We start from the raw sequence: 11,169 nt of genomic DNA, 5'->3' as shown, positions 1-11,169 counted from the left end.
ATGACCAAGCCATTTCAAGTACATCTTGGACTGTGATGTGCCTTATTTGCTGCTGTATTTGTGAGTAGACATCTGCTCTTTTACACTAATAAAGTCATCACAAAGGCAATGCGCTAGGTTGGTGAGCCCTCTGTTCCTTGTTTTTGCAGAAAATGTGGGTCAGTGGGTTTGGGGGAGGGGGGGAGGGTGACCTATTGGAATCTGAAAACTTGCTTTAAGATAAGAGGGACACCAGATATATGACCTTCCCTCTTATGTGAACAAGAAAGAGGTACATACCCTGTTTCCCCTAAAATAAGACCTAGCGTGATTGTCGGTGATGGCTGAAATATAAGCCCTACCCCCCAAATAAGCCCTAGTTAAAGTCCTTGTAGGTCTTATTTTCAGGGTAGGGCTTATTTGGGGGGTAGGGCTTATATTGCAGCCATCACCGATAATCACGCTAGGTCTTATTTTCGGGGAAACAGGGTAGAACCCATTGTTACTTATCACAAAAAATAATAAACACAAGAAGTGTAAATAAGGAAGAACAGTGAAAAATTCAAAGTCCTCGATCCTCTCCAAACCAGAGAGATCCTCTCCCATTCACAAAGATCTCCTCCCATCTCTACTCTACTTTAACAAATGACAGTTACCAGGCGGCTGCTGAATGTCAACAAACCGGATGGAGCTGCTGCTGGCTGACGTCATTGACCAAATGTAGGCATGACAAAATTTTATCAAAGACTTCACCCGGGATTCCTGACAGGTTCACTACAGTTAGAAACAAGCCGAATGGGTGGCTGCAAGACATCCCCACTACATGTCATGGAAGTAATACCACCACTAAATGAATGACCTTAGGTTACAGCAGCCAGGGCTTCAGGTGGGTGGAGGATGAACTGGCCAAATCTTCCCATTAAATTCTACTTGGGTTTGGATTTCATGGTGAACCCGAAGCTCATTCTCAATTTGGTGGTTTTTACAGCAGGTGTGCAACAAATGTGGGTAAGAAATGAACAATGATGACACTATATGGGGCAACAGATGATCAACTGTGTCAATAAATGGACATTTATAAAAATCATGAGTACGAAACGAGCAATGGCTGCAGGAACAATAAATGGATCCCAGTCTGCCTTTTATTTTCTTGTTCTGTTGAAAACCATGTATATGTATCTAGGTAATGAATGTGGAAAGAATGAGTAAGAATATACTACCCTCCCCATTCAATCAGGATTATTATCCTTCCATCCATGGTAAGTTAAATACCTTCTTATATAGGGGATGAGTGGGGACAAACTTCTTCAAATCGGTGGTCGTTGGGAAGAAGGCAGTTATTTACAGCTGTTTACAGTAGAATTAAGGTACACTCGTAGAAAGCTTAAAGGGGTTGTACACCCTCGTGTTCTTTCATCATAGGATGCATTAAGGTGAAAAAACTTCTGGCAGTGACCGGCCCTCCAGCCCCCCGTTTTACTTACCTGAGCCCCTTCATCCACTCGGCGGATACGCGCTCTCCCTCTCTGCACAGGGTCCCGGCTCTAGATTGGATAGATTGATAGCAGCACAGCCATTGGCTCCCGCTGCTGTCAGTCAAATCCAATGACGTGGGTGCCAGGAGGCGGGGTCGAGTCCGGCATTCGTGTCTATGGACGCAAATGCTGGACCCGCAAGCGTGCCCGCACGGTAACCCCCCGGGAAAGCACTTCTCCGAGGGAGTTATCTGATGCAAGGAGGAGCCGCGAGCACCGCCGAGGGACCCTAGAAGAGGATGATAGGGGCCACTCTGCAAAACGAGCTGCACAGTGGAGGTAAGTATGATATGTTTGTTATTTTAAAAAAAATAAAACACAAAGCTTTACAATCACTTTAACTGTTTATAAATAGTTTGGGAGAAGCTGGTAAGAGAAGACATTGCAGACAATGAAGGGATTGCTGTCGGAGAATGTAGTGTGGATGGTGGAGGAGAGCTGTCGGAGAATGTAGTGTGGATGGTGGAGGAGATCTGTCGGAGAATGTAGTGTGGATGGTGGAGGAGAGCTGTCGGAGAATGTAGTGTGGATGGTGGAGGAGATCTGTAGGAGAATGTAGTGTGGATGGTGGAGGAGATCTGTCGGAGAATGTAGTGTGGATGGTGGAGGAGATCTGTCGGAGAATGTAGTGTGGATGGTGGAGGAGAGCTGTCGGAGAATGTAGTGTGGATGGTGGAGGAGAGCTGTCAGAGAATGTAGTGTGGATGGTGGGGGAGAGCTGTCGGAGAATGTAGTGTGGAGGGTGGAGGAGAGCTGTCGGAGAATGTAGTGTGGAGGGTGGAGGAGATCTGTCGGAGAATGTAGTGTGGATGGTGGAGGAGATCTGTCGGAGAATGTAGTGTGGAGGGTGGAGGAGAGCTGTCGGAGAATGTAGTGTGGAGGGTGGAGGAGATCTGTCGGAGAATGTAGTGTGGATGGTGGAGGAGATCTGTCGGAGAATGTAGTGTGGATGGTGGAGGAGAGCTGTCGGAGAATGTAGTGTGGATGGTGGAGGAGAGCTGTCGGAGAATGTAGTGTGGATGGTGGGAGGAGATCTGTCGGAGAATGTAGTGTGGATGGTGGAGGAGATCTGTCGGAGAATGTAGTGTGGATGGTGGGAGGAGATCTGTCGGAGAATGTAGTATGAATGGTGGAGGAGAGCTGTCGGAGAATGTAGTGTGGATGGTGGAGGAAATCTGTCGGAGAATGTAGTGTGGATGGTGGGAGGAGATCTGTCAGAGAATGTAGTGTGGATGGTGGAGGAGAGCTGTCGGAGAATGTAGTGTGGATGGTGGAGGAGAGCTGTCGGAGAATGTAGTGTGGATGGTGGAGGAGAGCTGTCGGAGAATGTAGTATGAATGGTGGAGGAGAGCTGTAGGAGAATGTAGTGTGGATGGTGGGAGGAAATCTGTCGGAGAATGTAGTGTGGATGGTGGAGGAGAGCTGTCGGAGAATGTAGTGTGGATGGTGGAGGAGAGCTGTCGGAGAATGTAGTGTGGATGGTGCAGAACTGTCGGAGAATGTAGTGTGGATGGTGGAGGAGATCTGTCGGAGAATGTAGTGTGGATGGTGGGAGGAAATCTGTCGGAGAATGTAGTGTGGATGGTGGAGGAGAGCTGTCGGAGAATGTAGTGTGGATGGTGGAGGAGAGCTGTCGGAGAATGTAGTGTGGATGGTGCAGAACTGTCGGAGAATGTAGTGTGGATGGTGGAGGAGAGCTGTCGGAGAATGTAGTGTGGATGGTGGAGAAGAGCTGTCGGAGAATGTAGTGTGGATGGTGGCGAGCTGTCGGAGAATGTAGTGTGGATGGTGGAGGAGAATGGAGTAGAGACATTGGATAACAGGGCATAAAGTGTTTAGTGGTGTGGCCTCTGCTGAGAGAACAAAGTGCTGTGGGGGCTGATGATAAAAGAAGATCTCTATCAGGATTAGGTTATTTTTCATGGAACAATGTGTGTGTTGGGGGTTTTTTTAGCATGGAAGTGTAAAATTCCAAAAGAGACTAAATCTGATAAGTCCTACACATTCTTCCCCAGTACATTCATTCCTGGTGGTGGAATCCTCCAGCAGTTAAAGTGAAAGTTCCAATCTGTGGTATAAATCTGTGCTGTGATCAGCTGGTCGGGGCCGATGACGCAAATCTGGGCTCTATTCTAAGTGCGGAATCCCTAGTGAGAAGAGGAAGATTCATCTCTTTTTATAATAATAGGGAGATTGATCATCAATGAAATAGAGGTGAATAATTTACAGCAATGTCAAATGTTTAAATCTACTAGGAAAAGGCTTGACTATATTAAATAAACAAGTCTTGTGTATATTGGTAGTCATTTTAGGGTATTGTTAAAAAATGATATATTTATACCATTACTCTGTGTACTTTATCATTTTTTCATCAATTATCGGTTTGTTTTTTTAGTTTTTAATTTCACAATAATGCTAAATATTATATTGCTGTCAAAACGTTGTTGTTTTACGGTATATGTTTTTAATTCTTTGTATTTTAACAATGATGTAATCTGTGTGTGATAATAAAGAAATGAGTTTGTTGGACTTTGAACATGATGTTTGTCTATGGACCCAACGATTGCTCAGCTAAATATCTGGCAATAGCCAAATTAGGTCCTATAAAGATTTGAATTCAGATCTCAAGATTCAAAGTCCAGAGTGTTAACCATTACACCATGGAACAGAAATGATTGGTGAGTCTCTAAATAAGGTCCCACTGTAATTTGAACTCAGATCCCTGGATTAAAAATCCAGAGTGCTAACTATTAGTCCATGGGACAGAAATGATCACTAAACGTCCAAATAAGGTCCCACTGAGATTTCAACTCAGATTCCTGTATTCAAATTGGACGGAAATGATTGATGAGTCTCCAAATAAGGTCCCACTGAGGTTTGAACTCAGATCCCTGGATTTAAAGTACAGAGTGCTAGCTATTACTCCATGGAACAGAAATGACCAGTGAGTCTCCAAAGAAGGTCCCACCGAGATGTAAACTCAGATTGCTGGATTCAAAGTTCAGAGTGCTAACCATTACACCATGGAACAGAAATGATTGGTGAGTCTCTAAATAAGGTCCCACTGAGATTTGAACTCAGATCCCTGGATTAAAAATCCAGAGTGCTAACTATTAGTCCATGGGACAGAAATGACCACTAAGCCTCCAAATAAGGTCCCACTGATATAAAAACTCAGATCTCTGTATTCAAAGACCAGAGTGCTAACCATTACACCATGATAGAGAAATGATTAGTAAGGTTCCAAATAAGATTACAACTAGATTTGAACTCAGATTCCTGGATTCAAATTCCAGAGTGCTAACACTTACTCCATTGGACGGAAATGATTGGTGAGTCTCCAAATAAGGTCCCACTAAGGTTTGAACTCAGATCCCTGGATTCAAAGTACAGAGTGCTAGCTATTACTCCATGGAACAGAAATGACCAGTGAGTCTCCAAAGAAGGTCCCACCGAGATGTAAACTCAGATTGCTGGATTCAAAGTCCAGAGTGCTAACCATTACACCATGGAACAGAAATGATTGGTGAGTCTCCAAATGGGATTCCACCAAGATTTGAATGCAGATCGCTAAATTCAAAGTCCAGAGTGCTAACCCTGAGGCAGAGGGCAAAATGGCATGTAATGTAGACTGCAATATTTATATTCAACACAAGGTGGTGATCTCACGTATTGTCAGTGGAACGCACTAACAGGAAGGGATGTTAGGTGCAGACAGGAAGTGATAAAAGTTCCAGGTGAAAGGTGAATTTTGCAGGACGTCGAGGGGAGACATTGCTGGAACTGGGAGCAGAGGAGGTAAAAAGATAATATTTTATATTTACACTTAGTAACCCCCCCCCCCCCCCGTCATGTTTGTGGGTTTTTTTTCATAGTCATGGTGACATCTTTTATCTCCAGCAGATGCACTAGAGATACATCTTAATTATCCAACTGTACATCCAGAGCCCTTGGTTTATATACCAGAGACGTCCTAAAAATAGAACCCATTTATCCAACTGTCCGTCCAGAACCTCTGGTTTAGACACACAACAAATGAGGTGAAGATACTGTACACCATATGAAAGGTCCATCTCCATTTTTCAATATAAATATACCATCATGTTCCCAACAAATGGGGCAGAGATACTGTACACTGTATGTCAAATCCCTCTAAATTCCTTCCAATATGACATCCTGTTCCCTACAAATGAGGATATACTCTACTCCATATGAAAGGTCCATCTCCATTCCTCAGTATAATGTCATGTTCCCAACAAATGAGGTGGAGATACTGTACACCATATGAAAGGTCCATCTCCATTCCTCAATATAACGTCATGTTCTCACCAAATGAGGAGGAGATACTGTACACCATATGAAAGATCCATCTCCATTCCTCAATATAACGTCATGTTCCCAACAAATGAGGAGATACTGTACACCATATGAAAGGTCCATCTCCATTCCTCAATATAATGTCATGTTCCCAACAAATAAGGTGGAGATGCTGTATACCATATGAAAGGTCCATCTCCATTCCTCAGTATAATGTCATGTTCCCAACAAATGAGGAGGAGATACTGTACACCATATGAACGGTCCATCTCCATTCCTCAATATTATGTCATATTACCAACAAATGAGGTGGAAATACTGTGTATCATATGAAAGGTCCATCTCCATTCCTCAATATAATGTCATGTTCCCAACAGAAGAGGTGGAGATACTGTACACCATATGAAAGGTTTATCTATGTTCCTCAATATAACATTGTTCTTCTAAAGGATGTATCAAAGACCATGTGCAGCTCTAGGATTGCATGTCACCCTTTTTATGCTTGTTGTGTGGTTCTCAATCATCAACAGTCCATAGTTTGTTTTTGTTTTTTTGATGCTTACCAAGGACAGTACATTTATATCCGATTTGTTAAATTATTATTATTATTATTTTTGTTTTCATATTTTCTTTTCACTCTTGTAGCAGTAGTGTTTTTCTCTCTGACCATCTCCTATAGCATGTCCACGGTTTCTGATTGTATACTATAGAAAGGCTGTACTGTATCATTGATCTGGTTTGTATTTGTAGTTTTCTGTTATGATTGTATCTAATTCAATGCCAGAGCTCTGTGAAAGTATTGAATTATGTACTGATATGCAGTGTATGGCTCATGGATGTAAAAGGAATGAAAAACAAATATAATATATATGAAAAATTTCTTTCCAACAGATGGACAATACTTTTTTAAATTTAAATACGTCAGAGAGACATCCTATTATATCTCCAGATTGGAGTGACATTGCACAATGTTCTCCAAAAATAACAGTTTACTGGCTAGTAAGATCAATGGATCCTTCTAATCCTGGGAGATCTTCTGATAAATCCCATACTATGACTTCAGATGTCCATCTAACATCAACAGATCCTTTTAATTCCGAGGAATCCTCCGATAAATCCCATACTATGACTTCAGATGTCCATCTAAGACCAATTGTTCCTTCTAATGCTGAGATATTGTCTGATAAATCGCATACTATGACTTCATATGGCTATCTAAGATCAATGGATCCTACAAATCCCGAGGAATCATCTGAGAAATCCCATACTATGACTTCAGATGTCCATCTAAGATCAACGGATCCTTCTAATCCTGAGCAATCTTATGATAACTCTCATACTATGACTTCAGATGTCCATCTAAGATCAATGGATCCTTCTAATTCTGAGGAATCTCTTGGGAAATCCCATACTATTACTCCACATGGCCATCTAAGATCAATAGGTCCTTCTAATCCTGAAGAATCCTCTGAGAAATCCCATACTATGACTTCAGATGGCCATCCAAGATCAATGGATCCTTCTAATCCTGAAGAATTTTCAGAGAAATCCCATACTATGACTACAGTTGGCCATCTAGGTTCTCACATTGCTGACAGATCAACTGATCCACCTAATCCCAAGGACTCCTCTTTAAGCCATGAGGGAATTTACACAGGAGAGTATTCATGGTCATGTTTGGTGTGTGGGAAATCTTTCACTGAAAACAAAGACCGTCTTACACACCAGAGAACTCAAACAGTTGAACATCTTCTTTCCTGTTTAGAGTGTGGGAAATGTTTTTCTGATGAAAAAAACCTTCTAAAACACCAGAGAATTCACAAGGGTGAGTGTACTTTCTCTTGTTCAGAGTGCGGCAAGTGTTTCAACAAAAAAGAACACCTTATTGTACACCAGAGAACTCACACTGGTGAGCGTCCATTCTCCTGTTCGGAGTGCGGGAAATGTTTTGCACAGAAATTCTCCCTTGTTGTACACCAAAGAAGTCACACAGGCGAGCGCCCGTTTTCATGTACAGGGTGCAGGAAAAGTTTCACTCACAAAAAAGACCTTGTTAGGCACCAGAGAATTCACACAGGTGAGCGTCCGCATTCATGTTCAGAGTGTGGGAAACGTTTCACTGTAAAAGTAGACCTCGTTAGACACCAGAAATATCATATGAGCGAGCGTCCCCATTCATGTTCAGAGTGTGGAATAGGTTTCACTGAGAAAAGAGACCTTGTTAAACACCAGAGAATTCATACTGGTGAGCGCCCTTTTCCATGTTCAGAGTGCGGGAAATGTTTCATTGAGAAAGGAGACCTTGTTAGACACCTGAGAATTCACAAGGGTGAGCGTCCGTATTCATGTACGGAGTGTGGGAAATGTTTTACTGTCAAAGGAGACCTTGGTAGACACCTGAAAATACACAAAAATATACAAAAGTGACGCTCCTAATCGCACACAAAAGACTAACCGCGACCGGTTTTGCCGTCGGAATAAACTCCGAAGGTTTCTCAGACGGAATTCCATTCAAGCGCTCTTGCCTACACACGGTCAAACCAAAGTCCGACCGTCCAGAACGCGGTGATGTACAGCACGTACGACGGGACTAGAAAAAGGAAGTTCAATAGCCAGTAGCCAATAGCTTCCGTCTCGTACTTGTTTCAGAACATGCGTCGTTTTTGGTTCCGTCGGAACAGCATACAGACGAGCGGTTTTCCCGAATTGGTTCCGTCGGAAATATTTAGAACATGTTCCGTTTCTAGGTCCGTCAGAATTTTCTAAAATGAAAGTCCGATGAGGCCTACACACGATCGGAATAGACGATGAAAAGCTGCCGTCTGACTTTTTCTGTCGGACATTCCGCTCGTGTGTACGCGGCTTTAGAAAAACAGAAAAAAAGGTTCACACAGTCATGCCGCGTACACGCGGTCGGACTTTTCGTCTACAAAAGTCCGACGGACACCGACGGACTAAAGCTGGCTGACAATCCGATCGTGTGTGGGCTTCCCCGGACTTTCAGCGGACTTTCAGCGGACTTTTCCAGCCTCAAATCTGACGGACTTTAGATTTGAAACATGCTTCAAATCTTTACGTCGTAACTACGCCGGACCCAAAAATCCGCTCGTCTGTGTGCTAGTCCGACGGACAAAAACCCACGCTAGGGCAGCTATTGGCTACTGGCTATCAACTTCCTTATTTTAGTCCGGTGTACGTCATCACGTACCAATCCGTCGGACTTTTGTGTGATCGTATGTAGGCAAGTCCGTTCGTAAGAAAGTCTGCCGCAAGTCCGCCAAAAGTCCGTCGAAAGTCTGTCGGACTTTTGTAGACGAAAAGTCCGACCGTGTGTACGCGGCATTAGAGTTATATAACAAACAAGCCCAGCTCTTCACTGTACGGGGGGTTCATGAAAAAACAATACGGTTTTGAAGATACTAGTCAGCGTGTAAAGCTGGGAAGACAGACTAGCAGCCACAGGGAAGACCCAAAATATGCTTGCTTTTGATTAAGGCCGAAATGCGTCAGAATTTTTGGATGATGTTATTGCTGTAATGCCCTGTAAACACGGTCGGATTTTCCGACGGAAAAAGTGCGATCGGATAGTGTTGTCGGAAATTCCGATCGTGTGTGGGCTCCATCGGACTTTTTCCGTCGGAATTTCCGACACACAAAGTTTGAGAGCAGGCTATAAAATTTTCCGACAACAAAATCCGATCGGTTAAATTCCGATAGTGTGTACACAAATCTGACGCACAAAGTGCCACGCATGCTCAGAATAAATTAAGAGACGAAAGCTATTGGCTACTGCCCCATTTATAGTCCCGACATACGTGTTTTACGTCACCGCGTTCAGAACGATCGGATTTTCCGACAACTTTGTGCGACCGTGTGTATGCAAGACAAGTTTGAGCCAACATCCGTCGGAAAAAATCCATGGATTTTGTTGTCGGAATGTCCGATCAATGTCCGATCGTGTGTGCGGGGCATAATGCTTAAATATTTTCTGTCGAGTTGCCGGCCTGTACTTTCTATGGATCTTTTGTGAGCTTAATTAGCCAGAGCACCGACTACTCTACACACCAACTATACTAATGTAGCGGTAGATCTTGGGTGAGTTTTTCTCTTAAGACCCAAAATATAGATTCAGCAAAACCGTATAATAAAACAATGTAAAATAAAATAAAATAGAGCTTTTACACTATATCGGGAGACATTGCATCCTGATGGCCCGCTTAGCCCAGCAATGGGACAAGGAGGTGAGTGTGATGTAAGCAAGGATACGCACCATATCTGAACAGTATAGCCCATTACCGAGCCAAGGACATGGGGGAAGGAGGACTGCCGGAGAAGAGGGTTCAGGGCTCAGGCGTCCCCAGAGCATGAAAAAAACAGGATCAATAGAAAGAGAAAGGAAGTCTCTACAGGTAGGGCCTCTCGCCCAGGGAGTGGGACCAAGTCCAGAAGGTCAGCCTGACTGCGCCATCTACTGGAGATACACTACATATTCCCATCGCACACGTTCCTGGTATAAGCTCTCAAGATTTGGGTGCTGCAGCAACAACCAGCTGGATACTGGTTCACAATGTAGATATTTGCCAGCACACCAAGGATCGGCACAAAGTGCCATCCAAACGGGTGGTTTATTGCATGATCACAACACAAGAAAGGTGCAACGTTTTCAGAGTCACACAGGACCCCTTCATCAGGCATGCCGTGTGGACGCCACTTTGTGCCGTTCTATGGTGTGCTGGCATATATCTACGTTATCTTCTGGAGATAGGCATCTGTGTACACAAAATGGTGCCAAGGTCTCCATGTCTCACGAAAGGTCTCCTCCCGGTTGTGCAAAGTAGCGGTGAGGTCCTCCATATCTCTCAGTTTGTTTACTTTAGAAAACCACAGGGTTTTGGATGGGGGGGTTCTCTGATCTCCAAGAAAGGGGGATGCATGCCTTGGCCGCATTAAGCAACTGGGTTGTAAGGGAGGCCTTGTATTTCTTAATCGGTCTCTTTGAGAGATGAAGCAGGCAAGCCGCAGGGTTCCCTTCCAGATCAACATTCGTCAAGTGTTTGATTGTGCACATCACCTCGTGCCAAAAGAGGTCAAGCCCCTCCACTTGTCTTTTGATGTAATTTGAGTATTCAATAAAAATAGAATTTATAAAAATATATATATTGTAGGATTAGTATTATACAAAGTCTTGGTTAATAATGATACTACTTAAAAAAAAAAAGTCCAAACATCCTTGGATGAAAAGTTTGTGAAGGATTAACCATCTTACAGCTCCTTACACAGTATCATTTACCTATTAGAGATCGCCTCTCCTAGTACAGTCATTCCTGGTGGTAGAAAG

The 11,169-nt window shown here is 43.4% G+C and overlaps 1 protein-coding gene and 1 long non-coding RNA gene across 2 annotated transcripts in view; both read left to right on the top strand.

The window, feature by feature from the left end:
* Positions 1-28: 28 nt before the first annotated feature.
* On the top strand, positions 29-4,050 carry LOC141106637 (uncharacterized). The gene is made up of 2 exons (XR_012235743.1): positions 29-271; positions 468-4,050. It is a non-coding gene; the product is annotated as an uncharacterized lncRNA (long non-coding RNA).
* A 1,161-nt stretch (positions 4,051-5,211) lies between these two features.
* LOC141106790 (uncharacterized) overlaps positions 5,212-11,169 on the top strand; it is a 41,859-nt gene continuing 35,901 nt past the window's right edge. Inside the window, exons 1-2 of the mRNA XM_073597718.1 lie at positions 5,212-5,312; positions 6,723-8,254. Of these exons, the coding sequence (XP_073453819.1) occupies positions 6,723-8,254 (1,532 nt within the window). The 5' untranslated portion in view covers positions 5,212-5,312. The remainder of the gene's footprint in view (positions 5,313-6,722; positions 8,255-11,169) is intronic.

The sequence above is a fragment of the Aquarana catesbeiana genome, linkage group LG08 (genome assembly GCF_042186555.1).
Source record: "Aquarana catesbeiana isolate 2022-GZ linkage group LG08, ASM4218655v1, whole genome shotgun sequence".
Classification (NCBI taxonomy): Eukaryota; Metazoa; Chordata; class Amphibia; order Anura; family Ranidae; genus Aquarana; species Aquarana catesbeiana.
The sequence above is the reverse complement of the archived record's forward strand: the minus strand, read 5'-3'. Positions and strand labels throughout refer to the sequence as shown.